This window comes from Schistocerca gregaria, chromosome 7 (assembly GCF_023897955.1).
Source record: "Schistocerca gregaria isolate iqSchGreg1 chromosome 7, iqSchGreg1.2, whole genome shotgun sequence".
In the NCBI taxonomy this organism is placed as follows: Eukaryota; Metazoa; Arthropoda; class Insecta; order Orthoptera; family Acrididae; genus Schistocerca; species Schistocerca gregaria.
The window spans coordinates 21,655,030-21,681,255 of record NC_064926.1 but is presented as its reverse complement, the minus strand read 5'-3'; the positions used below and the strand labels follow the sequence as shown (position 1 = coordinate 21,681,255).

Sequence of the window (26,226 nt, the reverse complement as noted above, 5' to 3'; positions counted from 1 at the left end):
TGGTTATGCCCTGTGTGAAGAACTTATTTGAGCAATCAAACAGTGGTGAGAGACAAATGGATAAAATATGACAGAGAAAATGTGTTAGACTGGTTCTGATAATGATATGGAGGTATCACAACTGTTAAGAGATTGACCAATGATGATGCTGTGATCTGCAAGTCATCGCAAGCGGCGCTGTGGGAGGACATCATGCCATTGGAGAGCGCGTCACCTCACCTGTCAGTATCCAAAGGCCACTGGCTGGCTATAACTGTGCAATCACAGTGCATTGATATATCAAGCAATATGGCCTAAAAATTTATGAAGCAGTGGCTTCCTACAACAGCAGGAACAGTAACAACAACTACCGGAACAACAGCAGCAACAATTGGTCTTACTACAACAGCATTTAACAGCTTTGTCTTATGGAGCCTCAGTCATCATTTCACTGCTTTCAAGATAACAGGTTCAGTTTGAAAATAATAATATTGCCTCTCGTGGTATTTGCATAATGTGTTGATCCACAAGTTTTCTCCCATGACAAATCCTGATAGGCTGACTTTTGCTGAACTTAGTAAAATATTGTCACATCACTGCAGGTCTCAATCCTGAGTGACTTCCACTGCATTGGAATTTTACAGGCACTGTAAATGGCACTCAGATTCCTATAAGGACTGGCTCAATGACCTTTAGGGCTTTAAGTTGTCACCATGCTTTTGTGTGCTCAGAAGAAGCACATCGCAAATTGTATGCCAACTCCATAATTTGGGACATGCTCCCCCAATATATTAAAAAAGGTAGAAAGATTTTTCTGTTTAGCAAAAGTGACAAAAAGCAGATTACAGAGTACCTGACGGCTCAACACAAAAGTTTTGTCTCAAGTACAGATAGTGTTGAGGATCAGTGGACAAAGTTCAAAACCATCGTACAATATGCGTTAGATGAGTATGTGCCAAGCAAGATCGTAAGAGATGGGAAAGAGCCGCCGTGGTACAACAACTGAGTTAGAAAACTGCTGCGGAAGCAAAGGGAACTTCACAGCAAACATAAACATAGCCAAAGCCTTGCACACAAACAAAAATTACGCGAAGCGAAATGTAGTGTGAGGAGGGCTATGCGAGAGGCGTTCAATGAATTCGAAAGTAAAGTTCTATGTACTGACTTGGCAAAAAATCCTAAGAAATTTTGGTCCTATGTCAAAGCGGCAGGTGGATCAAAACAAAATGTCCAGACACTCTTGACCAAAATGGTACTGAAACAGAGGATGACAGACTAAAGGCCAAAATACTAAATGTCTTCTTCCAAAGCTGTTTCACAGAGGAAGACTGCACTGTAGTTCCTTCTCTAGATTGTCGCACAGATGACAAAATGGTAGATATCGAAAAATACAACAGAGGGATAGAGAAACAATTAAAATCGCTCAAAAGAGGAAAGACCGCTGGTCCTGATGGGATACCAGTTCGATTTTACACAGAGTACACGAAGGAACTTGCCCCCCTTCTTGCTGCGGTGTACCATAGGTCTCTAGAAGAGCGAAGCGTTCCAAAGGATTGGAAAAGGGCACAGGTCATCCCTGTTTTCAATAAGGGACGTCGAATGATGTGCAGAACTATAGACCTATATCTCTAACGTAGATCAGTTGTAGAATTTTGGAACACGTATTATGTTCGAGTATAATGTCTTTTCTGGAGACTAGAAATCTACTCTGTAGGAATCAGCATGGGTTTCGAAAAAGACAGTCGTGTGAAACCCAGGTCGCGCTATTCGTCCACGAGACTCAGAGGGCCTTAGACATGGGTTCACAGGTAGATGCCGTGTTTCTTGACTTCCGCAAGGTGTTTGACACAGTTCCCCATAGTCGTTTAATGAACAAAGTAAGAGCATACGGACTATCAGATCAATTGTATGATTGGACTGAGGAGTTCCTAGATAACAGAACGCAGCATGTCATTCTCAATGGAGAGAAGTCTTCCGAAATAAGAGTGATTTCAGGTGTGCCGCAGGGGAGTGTCATAGGACCGTTGCTATTCACAATATACATAATTGACCTGGTGGATGACATCGGAAGTTCACTGAGGCTTTTTGCAGACGATGCTGTGGTGTATCGAGAGGTTGCAACAATAGAAAATTGTACTAAAATGCAGAAGGATCTGCAGCGAATTGACGCATGGTGCACGGAATGGCAACTGAATCTCAATGTCGACAAGTGTAATGTGATGCGAATACATAGAAAGATAGGTCGCTTATCATTTAGCTACAAAATAGCAGGTCAGCAACTGAAAGCAGTTAATTCCATAAATTATCTGGGAGTACGCATTAGGAGTGATTTAAATTGGAATGATCATATAAAGTTGATCCTTGGTAAAGCAGATGCCAGATTGAGATTCATTGGAAGAATCCTAAGGAAATGCAATCCGACAACAAAGGAAGTAGGTTACAGTACGCTTGTTCGCCCACTGCTTGAATACTGCTCAGCAGTGTGGGATCCGCACAAGATAGGGTTGATAGAAGAGATAGAGAAGATCCAACGGAGAGCAGCGTGCTTCGTTACAGGATCATTTAGTAATCGTGAAAGTGTTACGGAGATGATAGATAAACTCCAGTGGAAGACTCTGCAGGAGAGACGCTCAGTAGCTCGGTACGGGCTTTTGTTAAAGTTTCGAGAACATACCTTCACCGAAGAGTCAAGCAGTATATTGCTCCCTCCTACGTATATCTCGCGGAGAGACCATGAGGATAAAATCAGAGAGATTAGAGCCCACACAGAAGCATACCGACAATCCTTCTTTCCACGTACAATACGAGACTGGAATAGAAGGGAGAACCAATAGAGGTACTCAGGGTACCCTCTGCCACATACCGTCAGGTGGCTTTCGGAGTATGGATGTAGATGTAGATGTAGAATATTCACCTGTAATGAAGTGTGTGCTCAGGTTGTACAGCATTCAGAACCTTCTATAGATAAGGCACTTAAAATGGCTCTGGCTTTTGAATTCATATAGGAAACTGACAGTAGGTGGGAGTTTCAGTCAGCAGCGTCTACTGTTACATGAAATAGAAAATGCGATCTGGCCAATCCAGTAAACATGCTATGCCATGTAGATGTTCTTTTCCTCAGCACAATCCTGTTTCTGAGACTTTTCAGAGTTCTCCGTCCAAATTTAACTTCAATCAGTATCATTCAGCCTCTTGTCCTCAATGTTACCACTGGCACCACATTGATCAGCTACCTGTTTTTTGTGCAGCATTTAAGTGTGTCAGTTGCCCACTACATGTCAGCGTAGGCATAATTTTGAGTCTAGTTCTACCATTTCCTCCTTTCATGGATTGTGTCAATATTCACCAAATGAAACAGTGCAGTCTATTCAAACAGCTTGTCTGGAAACGGGTAAATCTGTTTGTTACTGACCCTACAAATGAATGGGTTTGACGTTCCACACCACCAGCGCATTCTCTTCTCTCATAAATAGTACTACCATTGTTGTGTTACGTTCCCCTCTACTACAACCTTTTAATGGGAGAGTAACTGCATATAGTAACAATGCCATAAAGATGAATAGGGTTTTTGATATAGAAGCTCCTTACAAAAATTGTCTAGGGAACTTTAATTTTTTGTCGTTACTTCCAATAATGTTGAGAACATACTTAGGTTAGATGCATTCAAACACTTTAGTTCCTCCATTTTGGAAAATTTGTATTTGATGCCTAAGGATATTCCATTACACAGCACTGAAGAATTAACTGTCTCATATTTCACTCCAGGCTCAGATCAAGTTACAGATGTAGGAGTAAAAATTCATTTAAAACCTGGGTCCATGCCTTGCTTCTCAAAGGTGCGCCTTACCCTGCACATCCTATGAAGTATGGTCAAAGTAGAATTGGACAGGTTGGAGGACCTTGATGTGATTACCCAAGTCCTTCAGCCAATGGACTTCTTCCCTCATAAAGTAATGAAACCAGACAGATTTTTCTGACCATGTGGCAATTTTAAGACCATTTTTTTAATGTTCAGGAAATCAAAGATACTTTTCCAATTCGGTGTCCAGAGGAACACGTTTCCAAGTGGAAAAACGGTGACTTATACTAAGTTTCACTTGCTGGAAGCATACTTTCCAGTTACCATTATACCCGAAACCTTACGGCTTTACAGTGATCAACAGCTTTTTTGGTCTCTATTGGCTCAACCTTCTGCCTTTCGGTGTATCCAGCACACTGGTAGTACTGCAATGTTATGTAGAACAACTAATTCAGGACACTCCTTTCTCCTGCAGTTATTTGGATGATATCATAGAGACTGGGAGAATCCACCTGTGAGCACCTTCGGAACTTGCAATCTTTGTTTTCTCGATTAACCAGTGCAGGCATAAAATGTAACCTATGTAAGAGCAAATTTCTTGAACAGTCCATTGTATACCTAGGATTTATAATCTGTTCTACCAAGCAGCACATCTGCGCCATGGAGAACATGCCCAGGCCCCAGAATCTCAAGGAACTGCAATCCTTTACAGAAAAATTAGCTACTGTGGCCTTTTTGTTCCCCCTATTGCAAAAATATCCTACCAGCTCAATGCTGTCTCCAGAGTATGCCACAGCTTATCTCATTCTCGAAAAAGTCCTCCAATTGAAGCCATGCCTCATCCCATTTTCATCAGGAACCCTCTTCATCTTGCTATGGATGCCTGGAAGCAGGGGGCTGGGTGCAGTGCTGTCCCACAAGGAAGTTAGTGGCTCTGAACATCCTACTATGTTCATTTCCAAGACACTCAATGCTTCCCACTGCAACTACTGCCAGATTGGAAAAATGGCATTTGCTATGGTTTATGTGGGTCATAGGTTTCATACCTATCTGTGTTGAGCCAAATGCAGAGAGGCCACAAGCCATTGATGGCAATGTTAGAATTGTGTTCTAGCCTCCTGTACAGTATAGTACAAATACTGCAATGACGGTCATTGTTCTTATCGGCATATACCTATGACATCATATATAAGCCAACAAGTGACCACATCAATGCCAACATTTTGGATCAGCTTCCAGCTAGATTGTAGCCTGATTTTGACACCCAGAAAGTCATTACATATCAGCTGGATACTGATTCTTTGTTGTCCCTTAATAGTTTCCTCTCAATGCTGCAGGAGTCATGGCTCAGACTCAAGCACCCCCTACTCTCCGTACAGTTACCAAATGTGTTAAGCATGTATGTGTGATGGCACAGTCTACTCAAAATTTTCTTTGTCTTAAAGAACCGGCTGCCCCTCCACAATGATGTTGACCTTCTGCAAATGGAACAGGAACAGTCTAGGGTCATTATTCCTCCAGCTCTGCACCCCAGAATACTTGCGCTCCTACACAAAGGTCACTAGGGCATAACCTGCATGAAACACCTGCCATACTGTCATACATACTGGCCAGCTATGGACAAGTACAACAAGACCATGGTCCTGTCTTGCACTGTGTGTACTCAGCGATAATTTGCACCACCAACGGTATTCTGAAGGTCAACAAGAAACTAGTTCCTCTTAGGCCTACTGTCAGTAACATTGGTGCTCTGATCTACCGTGCAGTGAAACATCTCGTTACTCTGGTTAGCCTAATAATACGTCAGTGTGTGCTTAAAATAACGAACTCAGCAGATTTCTTACACTGATTAAAGGGATTGAATTGGAATACTCTGATATTTTGGTAAGTTTTGATGTGGTTTCTCTCTCTACAGTCACTTTCCTCCTTGTGGTTTGCTACAGTTAATTGAGTTTTCAGTCTGCTGCTGGATTAACAAACCTATTTTGACATGTGTTTACTTTCACTTACTTTTTATTCAATGACCAGTTCTGTGCACAGAGAAATGGAATTATGGTGAGGAGCCTATTGTCAACTATTATTGCATTTTTTGTTTATGAAAGATGGCGCGGAATGTGCTTTGGAGTTGGCAGCATTGAAATCTGCATGTTTTCTCAGATATGTAGATGATTCTTGTCCTATCTGACCTCGTGGAACTGATAATTTAAATGTAAATAAAACAGAAAGAAACTTCCACATGGGAAAAATATATTAAAAACAAAGATTCCAAGACTTACCAAGCGGGAAAGCGCCGGCAGACAGGCACATGAACAAAACACACAAACACACACACAGAATTACGAGCTTTCGCAACTGGCAGTTGCTTCGTCAGGAAGGAAGGAAGGAAGGAAGGAGAGGGAAACCTTCCTTCCTTCCTTCCTGACGAAGCAACTGCCAGTTGCGAAAGCTCGTAATTCTGTGTGTGTGTTTGTGTGTTTTGTTCATGTGCCTGTCTGCCGGCACTTTCCCGCTTGGTAAGTCTTGGAATCTTTGTTTTTGATAATTTAAATGGCTACTTAGAACATCTAAATTCAGTCCACATGGATATTCATCTCCCAATGAATGTAGAAAAGGATGGCTGCCTCCCCTTCCTTGACTAGTTGACCAGAAAATGTTTGATACTACAATGGAACACACCATTTATAGGAAGCCAACTCACACTGAGTTGTATCCACAGGAAAACAGTTGTCACCATCCAGCTCAATGTGAAATGGTAGAGTCCACGCAGAATACGGGGCTGATGCACAATGACCAATTTTCGTCTAAAGCACTGGGCAAGTTCATTAGTTTGTTTGGAAGGAGATGACGACAGTATCTGTCACCACTTGGCCATTCAGCGATGACAAAATCGAGGCACACATCCTGCAATCTGTCTTGAAAGATTTTACAGAAACTACTCAGTAAAAATATTTCGTTTCTGTGTTACTCATAGCTTTATATGTCAGGTTCATGATGATGCGCTCATCATTTTGTTAATGGTCATAGTTATTGAGATTTTTACATGGAAGTAAGATACTGTGCGAAATTTGAAAAAGTTTGCAGTGAAAGACTGGGCTTGCTACGATCTTCCATTTGGTGCATATTACGTTATGATGTTAAAACATGGAAAATATAGATGGAATGTAACAATATTACGAAAAGGGAAATTGCTACTCATCATATAGCAGAGATGGTGAGTTGCAGATAGGCACATCAAAGGACTGTTCCAAATAGAGCTTTCAGCCCATAAGGCCTGTAAGGCAACTGAAGCCAAACTGTAAGTGTGGCTACAGTTGCATTTTTAATAGAATTCTTTTTAGATACTAACCAAAGAAGAGGATAAAGATCTTTTCCAATGGTCATCATGCAAGTATGGGCATGGAGGGTCTCCACTTAACAAAAAATGTGAGTGTAGGCTTCAGTTTAGAATGGCACATCCCCTGCTCAGCATTTCCCCTGCAGTGCCCACCCATAACCCTTACCACTCTTGCTCTCCACATGCATGCCCTGCCAAGTGCGCACCTACCGGCCATGTTATTCTGTGTGGACACTACTTTATACCTTGGTTCACAGGGCCCACATCATCTCAGGCCCATGAAGTTTGCAAGCCAAGTTAATCCACCCTGAAGTCAACTTTTGTCAGAATAGTTATAGAACATTGTTCCATTGACTAACAGAGTCAGATGAGCGATGATAATAAGGAGATAGCACCAAATACTATGGCTTTATGCAGATAGTATTTGCTGCTGTCATTTATTTATTGAGTGTTTTCTTTAACATGTTATTAGTGTGAAAACAAATGTCAGAAGGTGAGCGATTTTTAATCAATATAATAAATTTAGCTAATACATTCAAGTTATATTTTATTAATTATATGTACTTTAGTCAACTAAAAAAAAAGTTAAGTTTATCATTTAAATATGAAATCATGTCATGGAACAAACTCTGAATGCAGTACTCTAGCCAACCAGCAGCACATAAAGAATGGATAACTAGCCTTCACACACTTCTGACACGCCCTTGCGGTAGCCGGGATGACATTCACAGCGGTAACCGTCAGGTGTGTCAATGCATTTTCCAGGACCACAGATATCTGGCCGGAGTCCACACTCATCAATTCCCTGCACAATTGGTCCAGGCATGCGGCAGAGTTTGGTGTAGGCCTCTGAAACACAAGGTTTTTAACTATTAATATCCCTTTAGCCTAGAACCACTTATGAGAAAAGCACTTACATGAGCTAGTTTACCTTAACTAGTTATTTCTATTTAGAGTGCACCGAAAAAACAATTGCATCAATTTCACTTTGGAATATCCAAGCATTAGGGCCTACTAATCAAGAATACTGTATGTTGTTGTTATAGGCCACTGCATTCTAATAACTGGTTTGAAATAAAATAGCTTTTGTGTCCTGCATTGGGACTGTATAGACTGCGGTCAGCTGAAACTGATTTTTATTGTCAGCAACAAAAACCATGAAGGAGCAAAATTACTGAGAAATTTGTTTGTTTATTTGCGACATGCTCCATGATGATGATGGTGGTGCAGATGATTACAATGATGAAAGATGGGAGAAGGTGAAACCCAGTGCCAGCACACAGTCTACTCTTCACGAATAGCACTGACGGGGTCGCCAAGCTTAACATTCCCATCCAACTGACGGACAACCATCAACAGTGTCACATGCCCTCACTTTATGAGACACTGAGGAGAGGTTTGGTTTCAAACCAGCACATTTGCACAAAGTATGGTGATCATGAATTTTATGACACCACCTCTCCTCCCCATAACCAAATACTGACAGAGAAACTTTTTTTACCACCAGGATTCGAACCAGCTTACCCCCAGGCCAGAGTCACCAGACAAACGTGTGTTAGTGTCCTCGACCATGGAGGTGGGTATGCACTAAGAAGTGAGTGCAGGAATTTTAGGATACCCAAAAGATTCTCCACCAGACGTATGGCCATGCACTTCAAATAGCAGTCCCACTTGCTTGCTTCTAGGGAATAACAACCCTATTCATGCATACCCTCAGGATATATCTGTAAAAGACATAAGGGAAAAAATACGTGAAATAATCTGACACCCCCATCAGGTCTCCACAATGAGAAATACTTCAAAGGGCAAAACATGCTGAACTGTGCCTCTTGAATAGTCCACTGATGTGTAGACTCCATTTTTAAGCTGTTACACACATGGAACGCCAGGAAACCCACACACAGTACCTCATTTTACTTATATAGATAACTGAACTCCTATCCTGGAAACTGCTACCAGTTCAGGTTGTCTGTCTAATGGCTTCCAGGGGCGACAAAAATTTGATTTTCAATATCTCATGTAATTTTTGACAAAATTTTCAATTTTAAGATGCTGTCATGATCTACTCATTAAGATGTAAAGTGTCATTATTATGTTAAAAGTCTAAAACAATAAGACAATAATTAAAGTTAGAAAGTGTGTGTTTGTCTTGAGGAAGTGTTGCTGATGGCACACAAATCTTGGATTACATTTGTCCAGTAACTGAAAATGAGAGCACTTAGAAACTTCCAACAAACCTGACACATAATTTCAAACCCTTATGAAACTCTTTTTTTTTTTCCTGACACCCCTGCTGATGCCCCCCACCCCTCTCCCTCTCCCTCTCCCTCTCCCTCTCCCTCTCCCTCTCTCTCACACACAGACACACACACACACACACACACACACACACACACATACACACACACACACACAAACAAAACAACAAAAGGAAAAATGTTGATCGATTGCTAAATTTTTGCTGTTCATGCAATCAAACTGCAGCATTAAGCATGACATTTTAATTTGTTATTTCTTCAACACTAAGTCTATTTGCAACACAGTTTGCAGACAGTATCTGCACATACAACTGAATCTACAGGGTTAATCTAAGTGATCGACCCATTTTCAAAACTTCATACTTGTTCAAATACAAATCCAAAATGAACAAGCTTTATACCACTGAAAAGAGGAAGTTTCAAAGTTTGTTTTTCATAATGTTTGATGACAATTTAATAAACTTAATAATCTGTGATTAATTAGTTTGACACTGGGGTTGAGTGTCTGCACAAGTTGTAATCGGTAGGGCCTGTATAGCAAATGCCGTATCAGAGCTTTCTATGCAGTTGGTTAGGGTATCCCAAGTTCTCAACTGACTCTGCTGGTAGACTTACTGGGACTGTGCACAAAACTTGCTCGAATCCATCGAACATCATCCTCTGACACACGTGGTCGGCCTATTCTTTTTTCTTTGCACACACTCCCAGTCTGTTTAAATTGCTGAAACCAACGGCTAATGCTTTTGTGAGTTGGTGGTTGAACACCGAATTTGGTACAAAATGTCTGCTGCACTGCAATTTGGGACTCACTTTTCGTGAACTCAAGAATGCAAAAAACCTTGTGCTCCACAGTTACCATCTCACTTGCAACTGACAATGAAATGGAATGTCTGCCCTATTGTCACTCTACCTGTCGCTCCTGAAACCATCACTACCCATCTGCCAAAAACTATGAAACTTCCTCTTTTCATTGGTATAAAACTTGTTCATTTTGGATTTGTACTTGAATACATACAAAGTTTCGAAAATGGGTGCATCATTTAGAATAACCATGTACCTGTAGAATTATACCATTGTACACCACATACTTCAGAGAGATGTCATGTCATACACATTTACAAGCATGTAAAACTAGCTTTCACTTAAAATGGTGTGCAGTAAAACTTCAATATAACAAATGAAGTTTTAATTTACTACTGCTTCACTACTAAATCTATTTGCAGCACACTATTGAGACAGTATCTACAGGTATCACTGAATGTAACTGCAAAATTATATCACAGAACGGCACATAGTTCAGGAGATACAATGTCATACACATAGAGATGTGTGAAAACTTGCTTTTGTTTAAAATGGAGCACTAATTACCTGGACTATATTCATCCAGTCTTCATAATGAGAGCATTTCACAACTTCTTACAAAGTTTTAAATATAATTTCAAATATTTCCTCAAACTTTCTCGCTTACAGGCTTAGAGTCAAATATTTAACACATTAACTCAATTGTAAAGCAATCAGATGTTTGAATCTGTTTCATACAGGGCAATTTGATTCTTTAAAGAACTGGGGATTTATTGGTGATCAGTAATATTTATTTCTGGTGATACCAGGTTATTGAAACAACACAATATGAGTCTCTGCCAGACCTAAACTACTTGACATGGAACAGATAAAGGCAGAGGGAGTGATTTAAGTTCACAGTCTCAATGTTCAGTCATTTTGCCTAAAAATGTGTCAGTCATGCAGAAATAAGAAAAAGCCTCTACTGATTTTGAAATCAAAGGAGAAAAGGTAGTGTCAGGTAAAACTTTTAACATCATCGAAGACATATTCTTGGATGGCAAAATTGGATAAATATCATATAAGAACATAGGCTTCCGCAGCTGGTGTCCCAGTGATTAAAATTATTCTGGGTATTATGCCACGTCATTGTTAAAAACTAACAACAATAATAAACTAAAACCGACATTTCGGCAGAATTGCAACGGCCTTCCTCAGGGCATGGCTGGTTCTGCATGGGTATTGGTCCTTTTATTTATTACAGACTGTTGATGTCTGACATCACTGTTGTAAAACTTTTAATTGGCCCTCTTATATGATTGGCTAGTCATAACATAAGGGAAGATGGAAGGAAAAAGGCTATTTGTGAATGTCCATGTCACCAACCATTGGTAGCAGTCCGCCAATCAGGGTTCAGCTTCTGGTCGGCAGGTTTTCCTCCTGGTGTGCGCGGAAGTGGACTGACAGTTGCTCTACAGCTGTTCATGCAGATACGTCCATGTCCTGTGTAGCTTCTGCCCTGCAACCACTCACGGCCCGTTGGACTGGGATGGCTGGCAGCCAGGATGCCGGGAGTCTGTAGCCATCTTCTCTGTTGATATTGTCAGGTTGCTTAATAATTTCAATCACCTCCCGTATTTTGTGTTCTCGCATGCACGATTCTTTCGCCAGTACTCAGGCTTTCTGGAACGTGATAGGCTGTCCACAGTCACGGTGGTGTTCCACTATCGCCGATTTGTTATGTTGCTGTAATCGTACATAGCGTTCGTGTTCTGCTACTCGTAAGCTGACAGGTCTCCCTGTTTCTCCTATGTAGGTAGCTCTGAGCTTACACCGTAGTTTGTAAACACCAGCAGTGTTAAGATTGTTGACTACATCCTTGTGGGAACATATCATTTCGAGAAGAAGGCAAAGAAGAGAAGCTTCCACTGGTACACTTACCATATGTAAAAGGCATCAGTGAACGGTTAGGCAACGTCCTCTGCCGACGAGGTTTCAAACCAGTTTTTCGAAGCAGTCACAGGATCCATGAAATGATAGGTTCCACCAAGGATGTAGTCAACAATCTTAATACTGCAGGTGTTTACAAACTATGGTGTGAGTGCGGAGCTGCCTATACAGGAGAAACAGGGTGACCTGTCATCTTACGAGTAGCAGAACACAAACGCTATGTACAATTATAACAACATAATAAATCGGCGATAACAGAAACCACCGTGACTGTGGACAACCTATCAGGTTCCAGGAAGCCCGAGTACTTGCGAAAGAATCGTGAATGTGAGAACACAAAATACGGGAGGCAATTGAAATTATTAAGCAACCTGACAACATCAACAGAGAAGATGGCTACAAACTCCCGGCGCCCTGGCTGCCGATCATCGCAGTCAAACGGGCCGCATGCGGTCGGGGGGCAGAAGCTACACAGGACATGGACATATCTGCACGAACAGCTGTAGAGCACCTGTCAGTGCACTTCAACGCACACCAGGAGGAAAACTTGCCGACCAGAAACCAAACACTGATTGGCGGAATGCTACCAATCGTTGACGACATGGACATCCATGAATAGCCTTTTTCCTTCCATCTTCCCTTATGTAATGACTAGTCAATCATATTGGAGGGCCAATTAAAAGTTTTACAACAGTGATGTCAGACATCTATAGTCTGTGATAAATAGAAGCACCCATCCCCATGCAAAACCAGTTGTGCCCTGAGGAAGGCCATTGCAATTCGGCTGAAACATCGGCTTTAGTTTATTATTGTTGTTATTTTTTGAGCAATGATGTGGCATTATACCCAGAAGAATTTTAATCACTATGAATAAATATCACTTGCCATGCAGTACTCAGATATTTCAGGAAACAGCTTTATTGTCACTAATATTCAAGACTAGCTTCGATGTGTAACATCAAATTTCATATTTTATTTCCTTGCAGTGGACAAATTCTCACTGTTCATATTGTTTGCATCTTTCATACTACCCATTTATTGTAGCTGAATTTTCATTTCAACATTTTAATTGCAAAAATAAACTATTTGTCACCTAACATGAATGCAGTTAATTAACATACCTTAATTTTATAGTTACCATGAGACTGTCTTACCTTCTCCTGGTGCAGGACATATATCACAGGCATCACCCCACCCTTTTCCCATATTCATTCCACAACAGCAGTCTTGTTTCGATAGCTTCATCGGTAATGGATTGCGACAATGACCTCGTCTTGAAAGAGCTGTGTAGCAGTTGCCTTGTCGTGCATCTGTAAAATGTAATACATGTGAGGAAGGACACATGAACAGTCCATTTACTGCCAAAGAGAATGTTTTCTACTAACATAAGAAACAACAATACAATGAACTTATCAATGAGTGGATGTGAGGTCAGAGTGTATTCAACTTTAAAGCTAAAATGTAGGCTCAGCCATACACAATACAACAGCACTAATTGAGTGCTTCATAGGAGAAACTGCAGAAAATATGAAGCAATGGAAAATCTTAGTCTGTCAGATATAATTAATATTTTTTACTATATAACTTGCAAAATTTTTTAAAAATTTAGATTGCCCAGCTCAAAATTCAACCTTTTCCTGGTAAATTGTGAAAGGGGCAGTTTCACCATGTGTGTCGAAATGGTGACGGCAGCAGTAGAGGTCGGGATTACTGGCTGTATCGCATGATGGGGGTGGTGTGGAATGAGAAGAAGACACCAGAAGATTGTAAGAGGGCACTAATTGTCTGTATATTCAAGAAAGGCAGTAGGAAGGACTGAAGAAACTACAGAGGAGTCACACTGAAACTATTATGTGATAACATATTTTATAAATATATCCTGGAGAGCAGAATATGAACAAGGGCCGAGAACAAATTGAGAGAGGCAGACAGTGGCTTCAAACCTGGGAGATCAACTTTTGACCTCACACTTGTAGTGAGGCAGCTCCAGGAGCACCACTATGAATTTGCAGTAGACCTTTTGATGGCCTTTTTAGACACAAAAAAAGGCATTTGATAGCATCTGTAAAGGAAAGGCCTGGAAAGCACTAGAAAAGAAGGGAGTGGTAAAAGAGACAACAAGAAGAATGGAGGACATGTATCTTGGAAATCTGAGTTGCGTGAAAGTAAAAAATGAAAGGACGGATTGGTTCAGACACACAAGTGATGTGAAAAAGGCATTGGATTGTCAGCTCTCCTCTTCATTGTGGTCTTGGATGAGATAACCACTAAGGTAGCAGAGAAAACTGGAGAAGACAAGATGAATGGAATGCTGTTCACAGATGAGTCGATTATCTGGGGATATAGGGTGGAGGAGATTTAGGAACAGCTGGATGTCTGGGAAGAAACTGTGAGACAGTATGGAAAGAAATGTAATGTAAATAAATGTGAGACCCTGGTTACAACTAGAAAGAAAGATATTTGAGTAACTAGCAAAATAAAGATTGGAGTTGAACAACTGAAGAAGGTGAAAATGTCAAGTACTTGGGAAGTGTGATACAGGAAAATGGAAAAAATGAGAAAGAGATCAGCGAACGTGGCAGACAGGCAGAAGCATTTCTGTGAAGTGTTAGGAGCATAATTTGGTACAAAGACGTCACACTAAAAAAGGAGAGAAGTTCAGGGCTACTCAAAAAGAATGAACAGATTTCAAACATTTATTGCTTCCAAACAATTTGACAAAGCACTGAAAGATCCAAGTTGAAATAAGGTCCCAAGAGTAGACAACATTCCTTTAGATACAAACACAATTCCAATGTTCCTCGAAAGAGATAAGTTCAAATTTTTATGCATTCAATGTGAGCACGAGATGTTACATGATGAATATCAAAACGGTGGCTCATTTCCTGACATACATGAAGCAGCTGGTCGCTCATTACCAAATTCACAGCTTCAAAATGTGATGTTGCAAATTTCAAGAGTGTTAGGCACAGGGGGATAGAATCGCTGTCTATTATGCAGCTCCACAGATAAAAGTCACAAGGTATTAGGTCAGGAAACCAGGGAGAGCAAAATATGAACTTAATCGCTGGTGGCCTCCCAGGTCTCCAGATCTCACACCTTGTGACTTTTATCTGTGGGTTACATACAAGACCAAGTTTTTATCCCCCACCCCCCATGCCTGAAACTCTTGAAAGTCTGTGGCATCACATTACTGAAGCTGCGAATTCGACAATGAAGGACCAGCTACTTTGTGTGTGGCAGGAAATGAGCCACAGTTTTGATATCTGTCGTGTAACACACGGTGCTCACATTGTATGCATAAAAATATGAATTTCTCTCTCTCTAGAAATGTTGGAATTCCGTTTCTATCTTTTGTAGTTTGGAAGCAATAAATGTTTGAAATCTGTTGTTCTTTTTGAATAGCCCTATAATGCATACAAGATATTGCATACCGGTATTGAATTTAATTGATGAAAGGAGAAAATATAAAATTGCAGTAAATGAAGCAGACGATATGAATACAAACATCTCAAAAATGAAATCGACAGGAAGTGCAAACTGGCTAAGCAGAAATGGCTAGAAGACAAGTGTAAGGTTGTAGAAGCATATATCACTAGGGATAATTTAGATGCTGCCTACAGGACCATGGAGACCTGTATGAATATAAAGAGCTCTGATGTAAAACCAGTCCTCAGCAAAGAAGGGAAAGCAGAAAGGTGAAAGGAGTATACAGAGGGTCTATACAAGGGTGATGCACTTGAGGGCAATATTATGGAAATGGAAGAAGATGTAGATGAAGATGAGATGGATGGGAATACGATACTGCGTGAGAAATTTGACAAAGCACTGAAAGATCCAAGTTGAAATAAGGTCACAAGAGTAGACAACATTCCTTTAGACCTACTGATAGCCTTGGAGGGGCCAGCCATGACAAAACCCTTCCATCATGAAAGGAAAAACTGGTAGAAGCTAACTTCGGGGATTATCAGTTTGGATTCCATTGGAATGTAGGAACACTTGAGATAATAATGACCCTATGAATTATCTTAGACAACAGGTTAAGGAAAGGCAAACCTACATGTATAGCATTTGTAAACTTACAGAAAGCTTTTAACAATGTTGACTGAAATACTCTCTTTCAAATTATGAATGTGGCAGGGGTAAAATGCAGGCAGTGAAAGGCTATTTAATTTGTACGGAAACCAGATCGCAGTTGTAAGAGATGAGGGGCAGGGGAGAGAAGCTGTAGTTGAGAGGGTGTGAAACAGGATTCTAGACTATCTCAGATGTTATTCAATCTGTATATTGAGATTGCAGTAAAGAAAATAATATAAAAATTTGGAGTAGGCATTAAGGAGTAGGAATTAAAATCCGGAGAGAAGAAATAAAAACCTTAATGTTTACTGAAGACAGTGTAATTCTGTCAAAGACAGTAAAGGACTTAGAAGAGCATTTGAACAGAATGGACAGTGTTTTGAAAGGATGACATAAGGTGAACATCAACAAAAGGAAAATGAGGATAGTGGAATGTAGTCGAATTTAATCAGGTGATACTGAGGGAACTAGATTAGAAAACGAGACACTTAAAGTAGTACATGAGTTTTACTATTTGGGCAGCAAAATGACGAATTTAGCATTTGAGGGAAGTGTGGAGGATAAAAGTTGTAGACAGAGAACAAAAGAGGAGTACACTATAGAGATTCACAAGGACGTAGATTGCAGTAGTTTCTCAGAGATGAAGAGGCCTGCACAGGTCACAATGGCAAGGACGGTTGCATCAAACCAGTCTTTGGACTGAAGACCACAACAACAACAACAACAACAACAACAATGCAGTACTGACCAATGCATCTGAAATACATGTAATGAAGAAAAGAGATGTAAGTAAATTACAGGCATATGAAACGAAGTTGCTTGGAAGTAGGATTGGAGTAACAGGGAGAGATGTTGTTGTTGTTGTGGTCTTCAGTCCTGAGACTAGTTTGATGCAGCTCTACACGCTACTGTATCCCATGCAAGCTTCCTCAACTCCCAGTGCCTACTGCAACCAACATCATTCTGAATCTGCTTAGTGTATTCATCTCTTGGTCCCCCTCTACGATTTTTTACCCTCCACGATGCCCTCCAATGCTAAATTTGTGATCCCTTGATTCCTCAGAACATGTCCTACCAACTGGTTTCTTCTTCTTGTCAAGTTGTGCCACAACTTCCTCTTCTCCCAAATTCCATTCAATACCTCCTCATTAGTTATGTGATCTACCCATATAATCTTCAGCATTCTTCTGCAGCACCACATTGCGAAAGCTTCTATCCTCTTCTTGTCCAAATTAGTTATCGTCCATGTTTCACTTCCATACATGGCTACACTCAATACAAATACTATCAGAAACGACTTCCTGACACTTACATCTATACTCGATGTTAACAAATTTCTCTTCTTCAGAAACGCTTTCCTTGCCATTGCCAGTCTACATTTTATATCCTCTCTACTTCAACCATAATCAGTTATTTTGTTCCCCAAATAGCAAAACTCCTTAACTACTTTTAAGTGTCTTATTTCCTAATCTAATTCCCTCAGCATCATACGACTTAATTAAACTACATTCCATTATCCTCGTTTTGCTTTTGTTGATGTTCATCTTACATCCTCCTTTTAAGACACTCTCCATTCCATTCAACTGTTCTTCCAAGTCCTTTGCTTTCTCTGACAGAATTACAATCTCATCGGCGAACCACAAAATTTTTATTTCTTCTCCATGGATTTTAATATCTACTCCGAATTTTTATTTTGTTTCCTTCACTTCTTGCTCAATATACAGATTGAATAACATTGGGGAGAGACTACAACCCTGTCTCACTCCCTTCCCAACCACTGCTTCCCTTTCATGTCCCTCGGCTCTTATAACTACCATGTGGTTTCTGTACAAATTGTAAATAGCCTTTCGCTCCCTGTATTTTACCCATGCCACCCTCAGAATTTGAAAGAGAGTATTCCAGTCAACATTATCAAAAGCTTTCTCTAAGTCTACAAATGCTAGAAACGTAGGTTTGCCCTTCCTTAATCTAGCTTCTAAGATAAGTCGTAGGGTCAGTATTGCCTCACATGTTCCAACATTTCTACGGAATCCAAACTGATCTTCCCCGAGGTCGGCTTCTACTAGTTTTTCCATTCGTCTGTAAAGAATTCTCGTTAGTATTTTGCAGCTGTGACTTATTAAACTGATAGTTCGGTAATTTTCACATCTGTCAACACCTGCTTTCTTTGGGATTGGAATTATTATATTCTTCTTGAAGTCTGAGGGTATTTTGCCTGTTTCATACATCTTGCTCACCACATGGTAGAGTCTCGTCATGACTGGCTCTCCGAAGGCCGTCAGTAGTTCTAATGGAATGTTGTCTACTCCGTGGGCCTTGTTTCGACTTATGTCTTTGAGTGCTCTGTCAAACTCTTCACGCAGTATCGTATCTCCCATTTCATCTTCATCTACATTCTCTTCCATTTCCATAATATTGTCCTCAAATACATCGCCCTTGTATAGACCCTCTATATACTCTTTCCACCTTTCTGCTTTCCCTTCTTTGCTTAGAACTGGGTTTCCATCTGAGCTCTTGATGTTCATACAAGTGGTTCTCTTATCTCCAAAGGTCTCTCTTATTTTCCTGTAGGCAGTATCTATCTTACCCCTAGTGATACTCGCTTCTACATCCTTACATTTGTCCTCTAGCCATCCCTGCCTAGCAATTTTGCACTTCCTGTCGATCTCATTTTTGAGACGTCTGTATTCCTTTTTGCCTGCTTCATTTACTGCATTTTTATATTTTCTCCTTTCATCAATTAAATTCAATGAATCTTCTGTTACCCAAAAATTTCTACTAGACCTCGTCTTTTTACCTACTTGATCCTCTCCTGCCTTCACTACTTCATCCCTCAGAGCTACCCATTCTTCTTCTACTGTATTTCTTTACCCTATTCCTGCCAATTGTTCCCTTATGCTCTCCCAGAAACTCTGTACAACCTCTGGTTTAGTCAGTTTATCCAGGTCCCATCTCCTTAAATTCCCACATTTTTGCAGTTTCTTCAGTTTTAATCTACAGGTCATAACCAATAGATTGTGGTCAGAGTCCACATCTGCCCCTGGAAATGTCTTACAATTTGAAACCTGGTTCCTAAAACTCTGTCTTACCATTATATAATCTATCTGATACCTTATAGTATCTCCAGGATTCTTCCATGTATACAACCTTCTTTTATGATTCTTGAGCAGAGTGTTAGCTATGGTTAACATATGCTCTGTGCAAAATTCTACAAGGTGGCTTCCTCTTTCATTTCTTAGCCCCAATCCATATTCGTCTACTACATTTTCTTCTCTCCCTTTTCCTATTACCGAATTCCAGTCACTCATGACTATTAAATTTTCGTCACTCTTCACTAACTGAATAATTTCTTTTATTTCATCATACATTTCTTCAATTTCTTCGTCATCTGCAGAGCTAGTTGGCATATAAACTTGTACTACTGTAGTAGGTATGGGCTTCGTATCTATCTTTGCCACAATAATGCGTTCACTATGCTGTGTGTAGTAGCTTACCCGCATACCTAGTTTTCTATTCATTATTAAACCTACTCCTGCATTACCCCTATTTGATTTTGTGTTTATAACCCTGTAGTCACCTGACCAGAAGTCTTGTTCCTCCTGCCACTGAACTTCATTGATTCCCACTATATCTAACTTTAACCTACCCATTTCCCTTTTTAAATTTTCTAACATACCTGCCCGATTAAGGAATCTGACATTCCACACTCCGATCCATAGAATGCCAGTTTTCTTTCTCCTGATAACGACATCCTCTTGAGTAGTACCCGCCGGGAGATACGAATGGGGGACTATTTTACCTCCGGAATATTTTACCCAAGAGGAGGCCATCATAAATTAGCCATACAGTAAAGCTGCATGCCCTCGGGAAAAAATACGGCTGTAGTTTCCCCTTGCTTTCAGCCGTTCACAGTACCAGCACAGCAAGGCCGTTTTGGTGAGTGTTACAAGGCCAGATCAGTCAATCATCCAGACTGTTGCCCCTGCAACTACTGGAAAGGCTGCTATCCCTCTTCAGGAACCACACGTTTGTCTGGCCTCTCAACAGATACCCCTCCGTTGTGGCTGCACCTACGGTACAGCTATCTGTATCGCTGAGGCACGCAAGCCTCCCCACCAACGGTAAGGTCCATGGTTCATGTGGGGGAGAGATAGGATGAGGAAAGCAAGTGTAAGGGAAATAGTGAAAGGGGAAACCTTCGCAGAGCAGGATAGAAACATCAAGACTAAGTTGGTATTCCAGTGTTGTGTGTGCATATTTTGAAAAGGCTGATCGGCCTCATTTCTCTATGCGTATTGGTACAGCTCTTTGTGTATGTAATTGGTTCCTGCTGAATGTTACTTAAATAGTGTTTCAAAGTTGTTAATGCTTCCGTGGAATAAAGTCGTGTTCAGTCTGCTGACCATGAATAAAGTTGTGTTCAGTGTTGAACTTATACCTAGTTACAACACGATTGGCAATGAATGTGTTCCTGCTCTCTACACGTGTTTCTACTCTGGTTGGTCCTCCGTTTATACTCACAATGGCTGATGACGTTACAGAAAACACTTTACATCAGCTGGTAGAACAGCATCAATCATTTGCCACGGCATTGCACTACCAAACACGAGCACTGCACAATCAAACTCAGGTACTCCAATCACTGGCTTCTGTTCTGTCTAGTTGGCCTGCTTCTCTATCCGTGTCGCCTCCCTTTAGCCCTCCACAGCCCCCATGGTTTATCCACCTCCCTTTTCTACATATAATGAATCTGTTGAGGCATGGGATGCATACGAGAAATGGCTGAAACAATGCTTTCAAACTTTTGGGATTACTAATACTATTTTATGTCATACCTTGTTTCTTTTACGGATATTGCCAAGAATGTATCCAAGTCCTTCACAGGATCTGTCTTCTTTAATATTTGACCAAATGTGTGAAGTTCTATCTAAATACTACTGTAAGTGCATCTTTGTTGTTGTAGGAAGCAACTTTATCAACCCTATCGAGCACAGATGGGTGAAATCCATGTTGTTGTTGTTGTTGTTGTTGTTGTGCCGGCCGCGGTGGTCTCGCGGTTCTAGGCGCTCAGTCCGGAGCCGCGCGACTGCTACGGTCGCAGGTTCGAATCCTGCCTTGGGCTTGGGTGTGTGTGATTTCTTTAGGTTAGTTAGGTTTAAGTAGTTGTAAGTTCTAGGGGACTGATGACCACAGATGTTAAGTCCCATAGTGCTCAGAGCCATTTGAACCATTTTTTGTTGTTGTTGTCTTCAGTCCCGAGACTGGTTTGATGCAGCTCTCCATGCTACTCTATCCTGTGCAAGCTTCTTCATCTCCCAGTACCTACTGCAACCTACATCCTTCTGAATCTGCTTAGTGTACTCATCTCTTGGTCTCCCTCTACGATTTTTACCCTCCACACTGCCCTCCAATGATAAATTTGTGATCCCTTGATGCCTCAGAACATGTCCTATTAACCGATCCTTTCTTCTAGTCAAGTTGTGCCACAAACTTCTCTTCTCCCCAATCCTATTCAATACCTCCTCATTAGTTACGTGATCTATCCACCTTATCTTCAGCATTCTTCTGTAGCACAACATTTCGAAAGCTTCTATTCTCTTCTTGTCCAAACTAATTATCGTCCATGTTTCACTTCCATACATGGCTACACTCCATACAAATACTTTCAGAAACAACTTCCTAATACATAAATCTATATTCGATGTTAACAAATTTCTCTTCTTCAGAAACGCTTTCCTTGCCATTGCCAGTCTACATTTTATATCCTCTCTACTTCGACCATCATCAGTTATTTTGCTCCCGAAATAGCAAAACTCCTTTACTACTTTAAGTGTCTCATTTCCTAATCTAATTCCCTCAGCATCACCCGATTTAATTTGACAACATTCCATTATCCTCGTTTTGCTTTTGTTGATGTTCATCTTATATCCTCCTTTCAAGACACTGTCTCACTCCTTTCCCAACCACTGCTTCCCTTTCATGCCATCTGGTTTCTGTACAAATTGTAAATAGCCTTTCGCTCCCTGTATTTTACCCATGCCACTTTCAGAATTTGAAAGAGAGTATTCCAGTCAACATTGTCAAAAGCTTTCTCTGAGTCTACAAATGCTAGAAATGTAGGTTTGCCTTTTCTTAATCTTTCTTCTAAGATAAGTCGTAAGGTCAGTATTGCCTCACGTGTTCCAACATTTCTACGGAATCCAAACTGATCCTCCCCGAGGTCCGCATCTACCAGTTTTTCCATTTGTCTGTAAAGAATTCGAGTTAGTATTTTGCAGCTGTGACTTATTAAACAGATAGTTCGGTAATTTTCACATCTGTCAGCACTTGCTTTCTTTGGGATTGGAATTATTATATTCTTCTTGAAGTCTGAGGGTATTTCGCCTGTCTCATACATCTTGCTTACCAGCTGGTAGAGTTTTGTCATGACTGGCTCTCCCAAGGCCGTCAGTAGTTCTAATGGAATGTTGTCTACTCCGGGGGCCTTGTTTCGACTCAGGTCTTTCAGTGCTCTGTCAAACTCTTCACGCAGTATCGTATCTCCCATTTCCTCTTCATCTACATCCTCTTCCATTTCCATAATATTGCCCTCAAGTACATCGCCCTTGTATAAACCTTCTATATACTCCTTCCACCTTTCTGCTTTCCCTTCTTTGCTTAGAACTGGGTTGCCTTCTGAGCTTTTGATATTCTTACACATGGTTCTCTTCCCTCCCTGTAGGCAGTATCTATCTTACCCCTAGTGAGATAAGCTTCTACATCCTTACATTTGTCCTCTAGCCATCTCTGCTTAGCCATTTTGCACTTCCTGTCGATCTCATTTTTGAGACGTTTGTATTCCTTTTTGCCTGCTTCATTTACTGCATTTTTATATTTTCTCCTTTCATCAATTAAATTAAATATTTCTTCTGTCACCCAAGGATTTCTAGCAGCCCTCGTCTTTTTACCTACTTTATCCTCTGCTGCGTTCACTACTTCATCCCTCAGAGCTACCCATTCTTTTTCTACTGTGTTTCTTTCCCCCATTCCTGTCAACTGTTCCCTTATTCTCTCCTTGAAACTCTGTACAACCTCTGGTTCTTTCAGCTTATCCAGATCCCATGTCCTTAAATTCCCACCTTTTTGCAGTTTCTTCAGTTTTAACCAACAGGTCATAACCAATAGATTGTGGTCAGAGTCCACATATGCCCCTGGAAATGTCCTACAGTTTAAAACCTGATTCCTAAATCTCTGTCTTCCCATTATATAATCTATCTGATACCTTTCAGTATCTCCAGGATTCTTCCATGTATACAACCTTCTTTTATGATTCTTGAACCAAGTGTTAGCTATGAAATCCATGTCATTGTCATTTTAGGTCCGATGTGCATAAAGAGACATATGCCGACCACATGCTTATAGATGCCACGATGCGTTTAGCTCTGGATCATCAGGTGTGAGAATGTGCTCTTTTGTGTGAATATCCATCCCTCCCCCAAGGTTTTAGCTATTGCACAGTTGTTCAAGGGGTGTCACAAGCTGCGGATAGTCAAATTGAGTCACGTTCAAAGGTATCAGCAATGTAACCCTCTCCTCCACACCAAGCTTTAGATAATTTGCAGGGGGAAGACATGGTTACAGACGTCAGCACACAATCACAGCATTAAGGTGGCCAGCCTCGCTCCCAGCAACTGTCACACCAACAAAGTAAACAGGCCAGTAAACAGCATTGCACCCATTCGATGCTCCCGCCCTGCCCTTATTGTGTCATTAACCACAAGCACCCAGTATGCCCAAAATGCTGGGCTTCCTGTCATAATTGCAACAAAGAATGTCACATTGATTCTGTTTGTAATGCAAAGATTCAGAGCAACAACCCTGAAGCGAATATGGACACAACATTGTATCAGCTATTTCCATTTCACCAAACTAACTTTTCATTGATGTTATGGTTTTTTGTAAAGTTCTGCACACGCATGTGGATACCGGAGCTGCAGTAACCTTGTTAAACTCACTAACTTGGGCTCCCCTCTACTTCTCCCTGTGTCACAAAATTCAGTAAACTACAATAAATGTAGTATTTCTATTCTTGGCCAATTCTCTGTTGCAGTGACCTTCAAGTCAGTAGTCCGATCACTTACATTTCTTGTTGTATATAACGCATGTATGGAGAATCTTTTTGGATTAGATGCTTTTAAGTACTTTGCTTTTACCGTTTCAGATGAAATGAATTCAGAGTCTGAACAAGTGGCATTAACACAGTTAGATGCATTATGTTCACAGTTTTCCTCATTTTTCTCTCTTGGATTGGGGTGTGCCAACAATTTTAAAGCACGTTACCATGAGACCTTCTGCTCGGCCTCACTTTTTTCCAGGCCCGTCTGGTTCAGTGGCATTCAGGGCACAAGTTAAAGATGAAGTACATTATCTCAAGAAATCTGGTGTTGTTTGGCCTATTGCATCAAGTGAATGGTCTACCCCTTTAGTTCTCGTAAAGAAACTTCCAGGCTGGTTACAGCTCTGCAGTGATTTTAAAGTATCTGTGAACACACAATCTGTAGTGAATACATACCTGATACCATGCCCAGATGATCACTTTGCAAAGTTATCAGGTGGGCAATATTTCTCAGAACTTAACCTGTTGGGTGCCTATTTACAATGTCCCTTCGATACAAAGTCACGATGCATGTTAGTTGTCAATACCCCTCCTAGACTGTACCAAAACTTGCAGTTGCATTTTGGAGTCGCCAGCACTCCACTACTTTTCAAAGTTTTTTGGAACAGCTTACATCATATGTGCTGGGTTGTGCAAACTATTTGGATGACATTGTAGTTATGGTGCTTCCACTGCAGAACATTTACAAAATGTCCGTACTATTTCTTTCTGTCCTCCAAGCAGCCTCGTTGAAATGTAATTTAGAAAAATGTAAATTTTTTCAACCTTCTATCATTTATCTTGGGTTTGAAGTTTCTCGTGATGATCTCAAAGCCATGTATCAACATGTTTCTGCTATTGTGTCGCTTCTGTCCAATGAATCAACATGGAAATGACAATGATTTGTCCTCCCTGCTGGCCAGTCCGGACCCAGGATTTTATGAGGAGGAATTGCTTTGTTTCCACACTGATGTTGCTGCACAGCAAATGGTTGATGGTTTTCTTGTAACTAGCACAGTGATAATGAAGGCTGTAGCTTCAGATCCCAATTTGTAGCATGTCATAACATTTGTACAACACGGTTGGGCAGATTCACCACCTTCTCGGATGTCCGACACCCTCTGTAATTATTGCACCATTTGATGTCGATTCTCTGTTGTGGATGGTATTCTGCTTTTAGACACACCCCTCAGGTAGTGAGCTCCCCCCAGGGCATCTTTTTGAGGTCCTCTGTTTATTACATGCAGATCACTGGTGTGTACCACACACAAGAGAGTTGGCCCACCAAGCCACGTTTCGGACTGGCTTGGATGTTAAAGTTACCCACCTGGTTGCCTCCAGTTCACAGTGTGTGATGCATCAAGGAGCTCCCCAGGTGTCGCTGTCTCATTGGCCGATGCTGTCGTATGCATGGGACCATAATACACCTGTGGATTTCACTGGCACCCTCTCAATGCTTGTTGCCTGTTGGTCATTGATGCATATTCTCATTTTCAGTATGTTGTTCACTGTATTTCCTCATCTATAATTGCCACTGTCACTGCCTTGTCCAAAATTTTTCACTCAAGGGCTTGCCCACGATGTTAGTGTCCGATAATGGTCACAATTTTCATCGCAAGAGTTTGCGGCACTTTGTGATTCCGGTGCAGTCTGTCATATCTTCGCCCCACCGTTCCATGCACACTCTAATGGTGAGGCAGAATGCCTAGTGCGAATGTTCCAAACTCAGATGAAAAAGTATGTCGCCAAGTCTTTATCTGACAATGCCTTCGATCAGTTTCTCTCCTAGTACTGCTTCACACCAATTGGCCTGCTGCTGCCAGTTCTAGACTCCCGCACAGGTAAAGAAATCTGTCCTCGGTGGTCGAACCAACAGTTCCTCTATTACTTCCGACACCATCATCAGGGATTCTGT

General features: G+C 40.9%; 1 protein-coding gene across 1 annotated transcript in view; it reads right to left on the bottom strand.

The window, feature by feature from the left end:
* The window catches only part of LOC126282212 (fibrillin-2-like), a 687,537-nt gene that overhangs the window by 338,825 nt on the left and 322,486 nt on the right, over window positions 1–26,226 (bottom strand). Inside the window, exons 8-9 of the mRNA XM_049981761.1 lie at window positions 13,255–13,410; window positions 7,794–7,961 (exon numbers count right to left, since the gene is read on the bottom strand). Of these exons, the coding sequence (XP_049837718.1) occupies window positions 7,794–7,961; window positions 13,255–13,410 (324 nt within the window). The remainder of the gene's footprint in view (window positions 1–7,793; window positions 7,962–13,254; window positions 13,411–26,226) is intronic.